This window comes from Dryobates pubescens, chromosome 36 (genome assembly GCF_014839835.1).
Source record: "Dryobates pubescens isolate bDryPub1 chromosome 36, bDryPub1.pri, whole genome shotgun sequence".
In the NCBI taxonomy this organism is placed as follows: domain Eukaryota; kingdom Metazoa; phylum Chordata; class Aves; order Piciformes; family Picidae; genus Dryobates; species Dryobates pubescens.
This window is the reverse complement of record NC_071647.1, coordinates 6,073,829-6,089,077: the sequence shown is the minus strand read 5'-3', so window position 1 is coordinate 6,089,077 and position 15,249 is coordinate 6,073,829. Positions and strand designations below refer to the sequence as shown.

Sequence of the window (15,249 nt, the reverse complement as noted above, 5' to 3'; positions counted from 1 at the left end):
GGCCTGGGTAATCTCACCCTGCCCTTCTCATCCTGTGGGGTGAAGAGGCTGCCAGGAGGGTCCTGTTTCTGTCTCCTCTGGGTGGGGGGAGAGCAAACCACCACAGCTCTTGCTTGGAGCCCCAGCACCTCCAGTATCATTGTCCTGCAAGGGGCGGAGGAGCACGTGTGGGCAGAGGAGATATTTCTCCCCATCCCTCCCCTGCCAGACCTCTCCCCAGCACTGCCAGGGTGCCTCAGACCCTCCTGCAGCTGCCACTTATCTTCCCCCAGACTGGAACCTGTTGTGACCCAGATATGTGACTGTTTATTGCCTATGCTGCAGCCAAAGGCGTTGCAGACCCTGCTCCTTCTTCCTCCCCTCTGTGCCGCCCAGCAGCAGGGAGAGCCATGGCCTGGGGTGGGGGGAGGGATCCAGATCACCTGCAAACCTTTTTTAACCCACCTGAAAATGCTCAGTGCTGCCCTTGGGCTGTTGTTAGGAAGCAGAGCTGTTTATGTCTTGCAGCCCTCCCCAGTTTCTCTTCCTGCTTTGCAATGATTTCCATCCTGCAGAATGCAGCTGCTGCTCTCCTGGCTTCTCTGGCACAGCCTCCCTTCACCTGGGGGCCTTCTGCCTTTGATTTCAGGGCTGAAGCCCCTCACAGGCTGCAGCCAGATGAGCAGCACTGACTTACAGAAGCTGAGTAATCATAGAATCAATAAGGCTGGAAAAGACCTCAGAGATCAGCAAGTCCAACCTGTCACCCACTACCATCTGATCAGCTGAACCATGGCTCCAAGGGCCACATCCAATCCCCTCTTGGACACCTCCAGGGATGGTGTTCACCTCCCTGGGCAGCCACATGCCAAAGGCAAATCTCTCTTTCTATGAAGAACTTCTTCCTAACATGCAGCCTGAACCTCCCCTGGCACAGCTTGAGACTGTGTCCTCTTGTTCTGCTGCTGCTTGCCTGGCAGAAGAGCCCAACCCCCACCTGGCTCCAACCTCCCTGCAGGGAGTTGCAGAGAGCAAGAAGGTCTCCCCTGAGCCTCCTCTTCTGCAGGCTAAGCAACCCCAGCTCCCTCAGCCTCTCCTCCCAGGGCTGTGCTCCAGACCCCTCCCCAGCTTTCTTGCCCTGCTACAGTTCCTCAGTCTTCTCCATCCTGCTCCTGATCAGAGAATCACAGAGCCATAGAACAGTGAGGGCTGGAAGGGACCTCTGGAGCTCATCCAGTCCAACCCCCTGCCAAAGCAGAGTCACCCAGGGCAGGGCACACAGGAACACATCCAGGTGGGGTTTGAAAGTCTCCAATGAAGGAGACCCCACAACCTCTCTGGGCAGCCTGCTCCAGGCCTCCAGCACTCTCACACCCAAGAACTTTCTCCTCCTCTTCAGGTGGAACCTCCTGGGTGCCACTTTGTGCCCTCTGCCCCTTGGCCTATCACAGGACACCACTGAGAAGAGCCTGGTCCCTTCCTCTTGCCCCCCACCCTTCAGATATTTGTAACCACTGATCAGATCCCCACTGGGGTAGTTTTAGGCTTCTCTTCTCCAGGCTAACCAGCCCCAGGGCTCTCAGCCTTTCCTCACCAGCTGTTTCAGTCCCTTCAGCATCTTGGTAGCCCCCTCTGGACTCTCTCCAGCAGTTCCCTGTCTCCTTGAACTGGGGAGCCCAGAACTGGACCCCACACTCCAGCTGTGGTCTCAACAGGGCAGAGTAGAGGGAGAGCAGAGCCTCCCTTGACCTGCTGGCCACACTCTTCTGCCTGCCCCCCAGACATCCTGCTCACAGCTGCAGCCTCACCCAGGGCCTTCACTGAGTGCCCACAGCAATGCTGCCTGGCCAGAGAGAGGCTTTGCTCTAAACCCTGGCAAGATTTGTCTCCTCCAGAAGACCTCCCATTTGGTTTGTCACTGCCCAGACCTCTTCTCACAGCCTGTTCCATGCTCACTTCAGCCTCCCTGGTTTGCTGGTGTGAAAATCAGGCGCTTGTTGTGCTCAGCTTTGCTATGAGAACAGACTGAGAGAGCTGGGGTTGTGCAGGCTGGAGAGGAGAAGGCTCCCAGGAGACCTCATTGTGGCCTTCCAGGATCTGCAGGGGGCTGCAGGAAAGCTGGGGAGGGACTTTGGAGGGTGTCAGGGAGGGATAGGACTGGGGGGGATGGAGCAGAACTGGAAGTGGGGAGATTGAGATTGGCTGTGAGGAAGAAGTTGTTGCCCAGGAGGGTGGTGAGAGCCTGGCACAGGCTGCCCAGGGAGGTGGTGGAAGCCTCCTGCCTGGAGGTGTTTGCAGCCAGGCTGGAGGTGGCTGTGAGCAACCTGCTGTGGTGTGAGGTGTCCCTGCCCATGGCAGGGGGTTGGAGCTGCCTGAGCCTTGAGCTCCCTTCCAGCCCTGGCAATTCTGTGATTCTATCTTCTCCCCAACCTTTGCTTCCCACAAAGAGCCAATTCCCTTCTCTGGGATGCACTGGCAGCATCCTCAGGCAGGCAGAGCCTGGAAGGAAGCCTGTGTGTAGCCCCCCACTGCTCTCCTCCTCCAGCCCTGGCAGGGAGGGGTTGGCATCTCCAGAGCAGCCCAGACCACAGTGGGCACAGCATGGTCCTGGCTCTCTGCAGCCCTGCTGGAGCTCAGGGCTCCACTTGAGGAACACCTCCCTGAGAAGGGCTTTGCTGCCTGTTGCAGCACTGCAGGTCAGCTGTGTTTGCTCTTGGGCCCCTCCTGTGTCTGCCATTTCTGTAGCACTATCTCTATTTAACCCTCAGGCCTTCACCAGAGCTGCCTCTGATCCTGCCCTGCTCCTTCCCTTCTCCCTCCTGCCGGTGCCACGGATGCTTTTGTGTTCTGCTCAGTGCTGGCAGATGTCTGTGGCCCTTTCTGCACTGCTTGCCTTGTGTTTTCCCCCAGGTCCTGGATTCAATGCTCAGTCAGAGCTCTCACATTTCACGGCCCAGCAGGCTGCTTCCCCTCGCAGCCTTCTCCCCTCTGCTGCCTTCCCTTTTGCCAGCATTCAGCCCCTGCCCTGCTGCCAGCCCTGCTCCTGCTCCAGGTTGTGCTGCTCCCATGCACCACAGGCTGTGCCCATGTGATGCCCACTCTGCTTCTCACACACACTGTGTGCTCACCACCATCACCTCCACCATCTGCCAATCCCAGAATCAATCACAGAATCAACCAGGCTGGAAGAGACCTCTGAGATCCTCAAGTCCAACCTCTCACCCAACCCTACCTGATCAACCAGACCATGGCACTGAGTGCCTCCTCCAGGCTCTTCTTAAGCACCTCCAGGGGTATCAACCCCACCTCCTCCCTGGGGGCAATCTCTCTGCTGGGAAGAACTTCTTGCTAAGACCAAGCCTAAGCCTCCCCTGGCACAGCTTGAGACTGTGTCCTCTTGTTCTGCTGCTGCTTGCCTGGCAGAAGAGCCCAACCCCCACCTGGCTCCAACCTCCCTGCAGGGAGTTGCAGAGAGCAAGAAGGTCTCCCCTGAGCCTCCTCTTCTGCAGGCTAAGCAACCCCAGCTCCCTCAGCCTCTCCTCCCAGGGCTGTGCTCCAGACCCCTCCCCAGCTTTGTTGCCCTTCTCTGGACACCTTCCAGCAGCTCAACCTCTTTCCTGACCTGAGGAGCCCAGACCTGGACACAGGACTCCAGGTGTGGCCTCAGCAGTGCTGAGCACAGGGCACAAGGACTTCCCTGCTCCTGCTGGCCACACTCTGCCTGCTGCAGGCCAGGATGCCCTTGGCCTGAGCACACTGCTGGCTCCTGTTCAGCTGCTGTCCACCACTACCCCCAGGTCCCTCTCTGCCTGGCTGCTCTCAGCCATTCTGCCCCCAGCCTGTAGCACTGCCTGGGGTTGCTGTGGCCAATGTGCAGCCCCTGGCACTTGGCTGTGTTCAATCTCCTGCCCTTGGCCTCTGCCCATCTGCCCAGCCTGGCCAGGTCCCTCTGCAGAGCTCTCCTACCCTCTAACAGCTCAACTCCTGCCCCCAGCTTGCTGTCAGCTGCCAACTCACTGCAGTGGGGGTCAGTCAGCAGAGGTGTGAGGGGAGCTGATAACAGCACTTTGGGTGTGGGGATGGTTTGGAGCAGATCAAGGAAACAGAACAAGAGGAAATGGCCTCAAGCTGCACCTGGGGAGGTTTAGGTTGGATTTTGGGGGGGGGAATTGCCTGAAAGAGTGGTCAGGGATTGGAACAGGCTGCCCTGATGGAGTTACCATCCCTAGAGGTGTGACATGGCACTGGGAATCACAGGGTCACAGATGGCATTGGGTTGGAAGGGACCCTCAAAGGCCATTGTGTCCAACCCCCCTGCAGTCAGCAGGGACATCTGTAACTGGATCAGGTTGCTCAGGGCCCCATCAAGTCTGGTCTTGAATGTCTCCAGGGATGGAGCCTCCACCACCCCCCTGGGCAATCTGTTCCAGGGTCTCCCCAGCCTCCCTGTGCAGAGCTTCCTCCTGATGGCCAACCTAACTCTGCCCTGCTCCAGTTTCAAACCACTGCCTCTCATCCTATCCCCACAGCCCCTTCTGAACAGTCCCTCCCCAGCCTGCCTGCAGCTGCCCTTCAGGCATTGAAATGCAGCTCTGAGGTCCCCCTGGAGCCTTCTTTCCTCCTGGCTGAGCAGCCCCAACTCTCTCAGCCTGTCCTTGCAGGAGGGTTGCTTTGGGTCAGGATGTAGTGGCCATGCTTGGCAGTTGGAGCTGCTGATCTTAGAGATCTTTTCCAACCTGAATGATTCTCTGGTTGTAAGGAGGAGCATTGCCACAGCCCTGCCAGGATCACTGAGCCCTGCAGCCCAAGGAGCACAGGGAAGCCTCAGCCCACACAGCCAGCTGAGAGCAGTGCCTGTGGCTCGTACCAGCAGGGTGGTGAGAGAGGCTGCTCCCACCCAGGAGCACTGTCTGCACTCAGATGCAGAGCTGAGCTCTCCACCACCACCTCCATGCCTGCTGCAGCCAGCCAGGAGCTGCCCTTGGGCTTTGGGAGCAGCAGGAATTATCCTGAGGTTCACTATCTGAAGAACCCAGCCTGGGGTTTAGCTCCCACAGAGCTGCCCTGGCAGGACTGGAGCAGCACTGGAACTGATCCCAACCTGCCCAGGAGATTTCTGTCTAGGGCTGATCCCAACCTTCCAAAGAGCTTTCCCTCTGGAGCTGATCCCAACCTGCCCAGATTTCCTTCTGGGGCTGATCCCAACCTTCCAAAGAGCTTTCCCTCTGGGGCTGATCCCAACCTTCCAAAGAGCTTTCCCTCTGGGGCTGATCCCAACCTGCCCAGGAGATTTCTGTCTAGGGCTGATCCCAACCTTCCAAAGAGCTTTCCCTCTGGGGCTGATCCCAACCTTCCCAGATTTCCCTCTGGGGCTGATCCCAACCTGCCCAGGAGATTTCCCTCTGGGGCTGATCCCAACCTGCCCAGATTTCCTTCTGGGGCTGATCCCAACCTGCCCAGATTTCCTTCTGGGGCTGATCCCAACCTGCCCAGAAGATTTCCCTCTGGGGCTGATCCCAACCTTCCCAGGAGGTTTCTCTCTTTCCCCCTCACGTTCTGCTGGCAGTGCCATGCCTGGATGCTGGCTGCTGGCATCTCTCCCCTGGCAGAGCCTCTGCCCACTCCTGGCTGTCTCAATCTGCTGCAGTCACTGCTCAGAGGAGCTCCTCTCATCTCCCACAAGATGCCCAGCAGCAGCATCCATCCCTCACTGCCTCCTGATTGCTTTGACTTCTGCTGGTGTGCAGCTTGCAGCAGGGCTGCTGAGGAGCCAGAGCTGCCAGCAGACAGGGCTGGGGCAGAGCTGTGCTGGGTGCCCACAGGAGCCTCCTGAACGTGTGTCTGTGCAGCAGGCAGCACAAGTGTCTCAGGAGCCTGTCGAGGCTGTACTAAAATAGAAGCTGATGTCTGGAACAAGTTCTCCTCTAGCCAGGGTGAGTCTGGTGGCAGCTCTGGAGGCTCCTGGCCAGCTGGCCGCTGCAGCCACAAGGAAAGGCTCTCCCACAGGCAGCCACAGCACCTGCCTGGGCTGGGGCATGCTCTGGGTGTGAGGGCAAAAGGATGAGAGGCACAGAATCATGGAACATGAGAGGTGGGAAGGGAGCTCCAGAGCTCATCCAGCCCAAGCCCCCTGCCAGAGCGGCATCACCCAGGGCAGGGCACGCAGAGCACATCCTGCTGGGTTTGGGAAGTCTCCAGAGGAGACTCCACAGCCTCTCTGGGCAGCCTGCCCCAGGCCTCTGCAGCCTGCCCCAGGCCTCTGCAGCCTCACTATGAAGGTTTCTCCTCATGTTGAGCTGAAACCTTCAGTGTTCAGGTTTGTAGGAAGGACTTCTCCAGGCAGGAAAAGCTTCCCAGCTGGCTTCCAAGGAGGTGATGTGCAGGCAGCTGCTGCCTGATGAGGGGAGGGATGAGCCTGGACACTGCTTAAGAAACTGGGTCTGGACCTACACAGGATCCTTGAAGCAAGGAGATCCACAGGGAGAAGGGAGGAGATCCACAGGGTGAAGGGAGGAGATCCACAGGATGAACCAAGGAGATCCACAGGGTGAAGGAAGGAGATCCACAGGGAGAAGGGAGGAGATCCACAGGGAGAAGGGAGGAGATCCACAGGATGAAGAAAGGAAATCCACAGGATGAACCAAGGAGATCCACAGGATGAACCAAGGAGATCCACAGGGTGAAGGAAGGAGATCCCCAGGATGAAGGGAGGAGATCCACATGGTGAAGGGAGGAGATCCACAGGATGAAGGAAGGAGATCCACAGGAGGAAGGGAGGAGATGCACAGGGTGAAGGAAGGAGATCCACAGGAGGAAGGGAGGAGATCCACAGGAGGAAGGGAGGAGATGCACAGGGTGAAGGAAGGAGATCCATAGGATGAACCAAGGAGATCCCCAGGATGTGGGAGGGAGCTGCACAGGATGCCAGGGGAGCCTGGCAGGAGGGCTGCCCTGGTGGCTTGCTCACCTGTGGCTGCAGACCACAGATGTGGAGAGTTTAGGTTTCTCTGCAGTGAAAACTCCATTTGCAGCCCAAGGCTGAGCAGAACTGGGGCTCACCTCTGCCTTTGCTGCCATCATGGATTGCTCAGGGCCTTGCTCAGCCCCTGGCAGCGAGCCCCAGAGGTGTCTTCACTGTGCACCCCTTGTCTATGGAAGACTTTGTTGGACCTCCAGGACTGTGCTGGGCCACCTCCACCTCTGACTCCTCTTCTGGGATCTCAGTTCTGCAGGCATCTGGGGAAGCAGCTCCCCAGCTGTGCTCCTGGCTGGGATCTCCTTGCAGCAGTGAGATGCAGGAGGTCTCTTGTTGGCTGAAGCAGGCAGCTGGTGTCTCTCAGTCAATAAAAAGCTCTCTCAGTGCAGGGCAGCCAGCAGCTCTCTGCCCTCCTTGCTGCTGCACCAGCAGGACTCATGCTGGTGTGGCTGGAACCTCCCTCTCTGGAGACATTCCTGGAGAAGAGGAGGCTCAGGGGAGACCTTCTTGGTCTCTCCAGCTCCCTGAAGGGAGGTTGGAGCCAGGTAGGGGTTGGTCTCTTCCCCCAGGCACCCGCACCAGAACAAGAGGACACAGTCTCAAGCTGTGCCAGGGGAGGTTCAGGCTGGAAGTGAGGAAGAAGCTCTTCCCAGCAAGAGAGATTGGCCACTGGGATGTGCTGCCCAGGGAGGTGGTGGAGTCCCCATCCCTGGAGGGGTTTAGGAAGAGCCTGGCTGAGGCCCTTGGAGCCATGGTTGAGTTGCTCAGATGGTGCTGGGTGAGAGGTTGGACTGGATGATCTCTGAGGTCTTTTCCAACCTTACTGATTCTGTGAGTCTATGATATTCAAGACCTGCCTGGATGTGTTCCTGTGTGGTCTGCTCTGGCAGGGGGGGGTTGGACTGAATGATCTCTCCAGGTCCCTTCCAGCCCCTGACATTCTGTGACAGTTTGTGAACCCAAGCTGATGTTTCCTCCACCACCTTCCCTGCTGGCCACTGACCAAGCACAGGAGCAGCATTCAGGAGGCTCAGGGTCCCAGCACATGGTGCTGCTTGTGGGGCTGGTGGCAGGGCTCAGTGTTGTGTTGCCCAGGACAGGGTTTGTAACCCTGCTGCGTGCTGTGGATGCTGTTCAGGAGCTGTTCTGCTGCCCCAGCAGAAGGTTCTGAGGCTGAAGGTTCTTCTCATGTGCAGAAAAGCATCACATGGTGAGGTGTGGGTGAGGGCTGCCATGGTGGGAGCTGGCAAGCATGGGCAAGGAAGGGAAGCTTTTGTTTAAAGGAAATGTTAGGGGGGGTGGAGAGCAGAGAACCTTCTCTGCTGCTGCTCTGCTTTGCCTCTACTCTGCTCTTCTGAGTCCCAATCTGTCTCCAGCTCTGGAGACCCTAACACAGGGACTGTTGAAATGGATCCAAAGGAGCCCACAGCAGTGCTGGCAGGGCTGGAAGCCCTCTGCTGGGAGCCAGGCTGAGAGAGTTGGCCTTGGGCAGCCTGCAGGAGAGAAGGCTCCAGGGAGAGCTTCTGGTGGCCTTGCAGGGCTTCAAGGGCCCAGCAGAGAGCTGGGGACAGAGCTTTGAGCAGGGCCTGATGGGACAGGACAAGGGGGGATGGTTGGAAAGGGCAAGAGGGAGCTTGAGAGTGGAGAGAAGGAGAAAGGTTTGGCAGTGAGGGTGGGGAGAGCCTGGCCCAGGCTGCCCAGAGAGCTGGGAGCTGCCCCATGGCTGGCAGCAGTGCAGGGGAGGTTGGTTGGGGCTGTGAGCAGCCTGCTGGGGCTGGGGCTGTCCCTGCTGGCTGCAGGGCTTGGACTGGAGGAGCTTCACAGGTCCCTTCCCACTCAAACCATTCCATGGTTCTCCAGACTCTCCCAGGACATTAGCTTCACCTGGATGTGTTGAGTTGATTCTCCTCATTCCAGCAGGAGCTGGGACCTGGAGAGATTCAACTTCTTGCTGGAGGTCCCACAGCCACAGGGCTCAGAATACATCAAGGACTTTTTAACTTCCAAGCCTGAGTCCTGCTGCTGGTCAAAATTCAGGTTCATGACATCTTTGTCCTCCCCTGGTTGGGGTCCTTGGCACTGTGCAAGAGAGTCCACAAGGGGCTGACAGCCAGGGATGTTCTGTCTGCCCTGGTGAGAGAGGGGAAGGGAGAGGAGAGCTGTTAGCTCTGCTCCCTGAGGCAGACACTTGGTGCCAAAGCTGCTTTGCAGGCACATGACTGCAGGATTCTCCGAGAGGCTGCGCCCTGTGCACAGCTCCTGGCCTAAGACAGGGTAAAAATAGCTCCCTAAGCAGGATTGGTGCCTGGGCCACTGAGGCAAGGGAGGAGAGGCATTAAAGGCCTGGACAACGTGAGGGCTTCTGTGCTGCTGCCCTGACAGGGCTCCCCCACCAGCCAACTAACTCAACCAACCCAACCAACCAACCAGCCAAGCAACCAACTCAACTCAACCAACCCAACCCAATCAACCAGCCAAGCAAACAACCACCCCAACCAACCAACCCAACCCAATCAACCAACCAGCCAAGCAACCACCCCAACCAACCAACCCAACCCAACCCAACCAACCAGCCAAGCAACCACCCCAACCCAACTCAACCCAACCAACCCAACCCAACCAACCAGCCAAGCAACCACCCCAACCAACCAACCCAACCAACCCAATCAACCAACCAGCCAAGCAACCACCCCAACCAACCAATCCAACCCAACCAACCAGCCAAGCAACCACCCCAACCCAACTCAACCCAACCAACCCAACCCAACCAACCAGCCAAGCAACCACCCCCACCCAACTCAACCCAACCAACCCAACCCAACCAACCAGCCAAGCAACCACCCCAACCAACCAACCCAACCCAACCAACCAGCCAAGCAACCACCCCAACCAACCAACCCAACCCAACCAACCAGCCAAGCAGCCACCCCAACCAACCAATCCAACCCAACCAACCAGCCAAGCAACCACCCCAACCCAACTCAACCCAACCAACCCAACCCAACCAACCAACCAACCAACCCAACCCAACCAACCAGTCAAGCAACCAACTCAACAGCCAAGCAACCAACTCAACCCAACCAAGCAGCCAAGCAACCAACTCAACCCAACCAAGCAACCAAGCAACCAAGTCAACCCAACCAAGCAGCCAACCAACCAACCCAACCAACCCAACCAGCCAAGCAACCAGCCCAACCAACCCACCCCAACCAACCCAACCAGCCAAGCAACCAGCCCAACCAACCCAACCAGCCAAGCAACCAGCCCAACCAATCCACCCCAACCAACCCAACCAGCCACGCAACCAGCCCAACCAACCCACCCCAACCAACCAGCCAAGCAACCAGCCCAACCAAGCAGCCAAGCAGCCACCCCAACCAACCAACCCAACCAACCAACCAGCCAAGCAACCAACTCAACCCAACCAACCCAACTCAACCCAACCAACCCAACCCAACCAACCAACCAACCAACCCACCCAACCCAACCCAACCCAACCAACCAGCCAAGCAACCAACCACCCCAACCAACCAACCCAACCCAACCAACCCAACCCAACCCAACCCAACCGACCAGCCAAGCAACCACCCCAACCAACCCAACCGAACCCAACCAACCAGCCAAGCAACCACCCCAACCAACCCAACCCAACCAACCAGCCAAGCAGCCACCCCAATCAACCAACCCAACCCAACCAACCAGCCAAGCAACCAACTCAACCCAACCAAGCAGCCAACCAACCAACCCAACCAGCCAAGCAACCACCCCAACCAACCAACCCAACCCAACCAACCAGCCAACCTACAAACTAGCCAAGCCAACCAACCAATAAACCCAACCAACCACCCCAACCAGCCAGCTAACCAGCCCAACCAACCATCTAACCAACCCACCAACCAACCCAACAAACCAACCACTCCAATCAACCAACTAACCAACCCAACTGACCAGCCAACAAAATAACCATCCAGCCAACCAACTAAGCCAACCTAACCAGCTAACCACTCCAACCAACCAGCCAACCAGCTAACCAACCCAACCAACTAACCCCACCTAACCAGCCCAAACAACCAACCCAAACAACCAACTAACCCAACCAACCAATCACTCCAACCAACTAACCCAACCAATGACCCAAGCAACCAGCCAACCAACCAAGCCATGCAACCAACCTCCCAACCAACCCAAACAACTAGCCAACCAACCAAGCAACCAACCCAAGCAACCACCCAACCAACCCAACCAACCAGTCAATCAACCAGCCATCCACCACCCAACCAATCCAACCAACCCACCCAACCAGCCAATTAACCGACTCAACCAACCAACCGGTCAACCAACCAATCACCCAACCAACCCAACCCAACCAACCAGCCAGCTAACCAACCACCCAACCAACCAGTCAACAATCAACCCAACCAACCACCCAATCAACCAACCCAACCAACCACCCACCCAACCAATCAACCCAACCCAACCAACCAGCCAATTAACTGACCCAACCAACCAGTCAACCAACCAATCACCCAATCAACCCAACCCAGTCCACCAACCAATCACTCAACCAGTCAGCAATCAACCCAACCAACCACCCAATCAACCTAACCCAACCAACCCAACCCACCCACCCACCCAAGCAGCCAGCTAACCAACCCACCCACCCAACCAGTCAACCCAATCAACCAACCACCCAATCAACCCAACCCAGCCAACCATTCCTGTGTCTGGGAGCAGTGAACATCTTCCCTGTTTGGAGGCTTCACCAGAAGGCCTCTCAGGGGCTGTGCTGTGTCCTGGGGAGGTCTCTGTGTCACGGACCCAAAGCAGCCTCTGCTGCAGGGAGGGCCTGGGCTGCCTTGGGCAGGATGCTGTCACAGCCTGGGCAAGACAAGGCCTTGGGTCTGGGAGTGAAATGCAGCAGAAGAGAAGCCCAGAATGTCCTCCTCGGTGCATGGAGAGCTTTGAGAGGTGCTGGAGTCTGCCCCACGGTCTCTAAACCACTCCTGCTGGAGAATCATAGAACCATTTGGGGTGGAAAAGACTTTTGAGCTCAGATGAGAAGCTCCACAGGAGCCAGCAGGGAGCACTTGCAGCCCAGAGAGCCAAGCAGAGCCTGGGCTGCAGCAAGAGAAGTGTGGCCAGCAGGGCCAGGGAGGGGATTCTGCTGAGACCACAGCTGGAGCTCTGGGGCCAGCTCTGGAGCCTCTGTGCCAGGAAGGATCTGGAGGGGCTGGAAGGTGTCCAGAGCAGGGCCAGGAGGAGGAGCAGAGGGCTGGAGCTGCTCTGCTGTGAGCACAGAGTGAGGGAGTTGGGGTTGTGCAGGCTGGAGAGGAGAAGACTCCCAGGAGACCTCATTGTGGCCTTCCAGGATCTGCAGGGGGCTGCAGGAAAGCTGGGGAGGGACTTTGGAGGGTGTCAGGGAGGGATAGGGCTGGGGGGATGGAGCAGAACTAGAAGTGGGGAGATTGAGAGTGGATGCTAAGAAGTTGTTGGCCAGGAGGGTGGTGAGAGCCTGGCACAGGCTGCCCAGGGAGGTGGTGGAAGCCTCATCCTCATCCCTGGAGGTGTTTGCAGCCAGGCTGGAGGTGGCTGTGAGCAACCTGCTGTGGTGTGAGGTGTCCCTGCCCATGGCAGGGGGCTGGAGCTGGCTGAGCCTTGAGGTCCCTTCCAGCCCTGACAATTCTGTGATCCTATGATCCAGTCCCACCATTAACCCAGCACTGCCTGGGGGCACCACTCCCCAGGGCACCACTCCCCCAGGGCACCACTCCCCAGGGCACCACTCCCCAGGGCACCACTCCCCAGGGCACCACTTCCCAGGGCTCTAAGCAGGTCACCTAAGAAATGCTGGGAACTGAGGGCTCGATGGATTCTCTGCTCCTGCTCTGGCAGGGGGTTGGACTGGATGCTCTCCAGAGGTCCCTTCCAACCCCTAACCTCCTGTGATCTGTGACCCTGTGACTGAAGTGCAGCTGGGCTCACAGGAGAGGTTTCCCAAGGGCCAAGTCCCTCTTTCTCTCTTCCCCAGGCTGGTGGCAGCTCAGGGCTGTGGATCTGCTGCAGGTTTCTGCTGGCTCAGTCTCTCCCTTCCTGCTCCCAGGCTGGGCTGAGTTAGTGACTGGGGCTTGGCCACACCTCAGCTCCAGCCCTGCCCAAGGGAGCAGCCAGGCCTGGCTCTGGCTGGTGCAGAAGGGACATTATTAGTGACACACACCAGTGCCTTCTGTGGCCTTCAGCACAGGGAGACAACCTCCTGGGCTGCCCTGACCCTGTTTGGCTGGAGCAGAGGTGTGCAGGCCTCCAGCCATGCTGCTCTGATGTGCCCCCTGGCAGTGACCCTGGCAGGCAGAAGCTCCTGGGGTCACTCAGGAGAGTTGTTCTTAGCACCAAAGCTGAGTGCAAGAGTTAAAAGCAGTGACACAGTTTTGGCCCAGCACTGGTGCCCTGCAGCATGGGTGCTCTGTCTGTCTGGCTGAGGGAATGGCACCAAACCAAGCCTCCCTGTGACTCTTTCAGCTGGTTCATGCTGTACCTTTACCCTCTGAGCTCAGACCAGGAGGTGTCATCATCACTGTGGGCACTGCAGAGCAGGAGCCCTGCTCACAAGGTCATCTGCTGAGCAGGTGGCCAAGGTGGCCACAGACACATTCCCCCCCGCCAGGCCTTTCACAACCCTGCCTGTGCTTTGCCTGATATTCCCCAGGGGCACCAATCCTGGTGCCAGAGTCCCTGGGTCCCTCTCTGCCTGCGTGGGGGATGTTCATGAGGGGGCAGCAGGGCTCCACCGAGCCCCAAAGCCAGGCTTGGAGCTGCAGCCTGTGCCTGGCTGAGGATGTGGCCAAGAGGGCCAAGGGCAGCCTGGGGTGTGCCAAGAAAAGCGTGGCCAGCAGGTCTGGAGAGGTCCTTCTGCCACCTTTACTCTGGTGAGACCACACCTGGAATGCTGTGACCAGTTTGGGGCTCTCCAGGTCAAGGGGACAGGGATCTGCTGGAGTGGAGGCCACAAGGATGATTGTGAGACTTCAACCTCCGCTGTGAGGAGAGGCTGAGAGCCCTGGGGCTGTCCAGTGTGGAGAGGAGAAGGCTGAGAGGGGATCTGATCAATGTCTATCAATATCTGAGGGCTGGGGGTCAGGATGAAGGTGCCAGGATCTTTGTGGTGGTGCCCAGTGGTAGGACAAGGAGCACCAGGCACAGGCTGGAACCCAGGAGAAAGCAGGAGGAGAAAGTGGTTTGGTGTGAGGGAGCCGGAGCCCCGGAGCAGGCTGCCCAGAGAGGTGGTGGAGTCTCCTCCTCCGGAGAGATCCCAAAGCGGCCTGGATGCGATTCTGTGTGACCCTGAGCCCCTCTCCCAGCCTCGCACCGGTGACCGCTTCCCAGCGCCCTGCCTGACTCTCCTCCCCTTTGCCTCGGCAGTGAGAAGCGAGCCCTGCAGGTCAGCGTCACCAACCCGGTGCAGTGCAGCCTGCACGGACGGAAGTGCACCGTCTCCGTGGAGACCAAGATCAACCAACCCCAGCCGGACTTCACCAAGCACCGCTCCGGCTTCATCCTCTGCGTGCCGGGCAATTAGCTGCCGCTGCGCCGCGCAGCGCGCCCGGGGGGCGCAGCCGCGGACCGCCCGCCCCGAGCCCCGCACTGCCGGGGGGGCACTTCCCGAGGCTCGGCTGTGACTCGGCGCTGGGCCTCCGAAGAGCTCCAAAGCCAGAGCCTCAGCAAACCCAGATTCAGGAGAGGGCTTTACCACCACATGCAGCCGCGGCTTAGAAGAGCCGCTGGCCTGCGTCCATCTTAGGAAGCAGGCCAGGACGGCAGGAAAGTGCTTCTGAATTAGTCCAAACCCAGCATTTACAGGTACTTGCCCCCTGTCCTCCCCTCCCCACGCTGATTCCTTGCACTCTCTCCGTTTTCCCTGCCCTGTGTCAGTTTTTTGCAATATTGTGCAGCCTCCACTGGAGGAACCAAAGATCCCAGGCTCAGGGAGCCTGGGTTTGCAACACCAAATCCTGATGGAAGCGGAGCCAGGTCTGGGAAGGAGAGCTGGCTTCCCTCACCAGAGACACTCCACGCTCTTCCAGCCCAGCTAGCGCGCCTGGGGTTGGGATGGAACATGGAGACCACCTCCAGACTGCTCTCCTGCCTGCAGTTCATTAACCTATTGAGGCACCTTGGTTGGAGACAGCTCCAGCAGCAGAGAGCAGAGGGGGACGCAGTGCAGATCCATCCTGCAGCGCTTTTGCCTTAATTACCCTCTCCAGGGACCCAAAACCCAGTGGGATCCCCCTGGGACCAAG

The 15,249-nt window shown here is 58.3% G+C and overlaps 1 protein-coding gene across 1 annotated transcript in view; it reads left to right on the top strand.

Annotated features, from left to right (window-relative positions):
* MYO1D (myosin ID) overlaps positions 1-14,745 on the top strand; it is a 260,781-nt gene extending 246,036 nt beyond the window's left edge. The window contains exon 22 of the mRNA XM_054176932.1: positions 14,372-14,745. Coding sequence (XP_054032907.1) covers positions 14,372-14,528 — 157 coding nt within the window. The 3' untranslated portion in view covers positions 14,529-14,745. The remainder of the gene's footprint in view (positions 1-14,371) is intronic.
* The last annotated feature ends 504 nt before the right edge of the window (positions 14,746-15,249 follow it).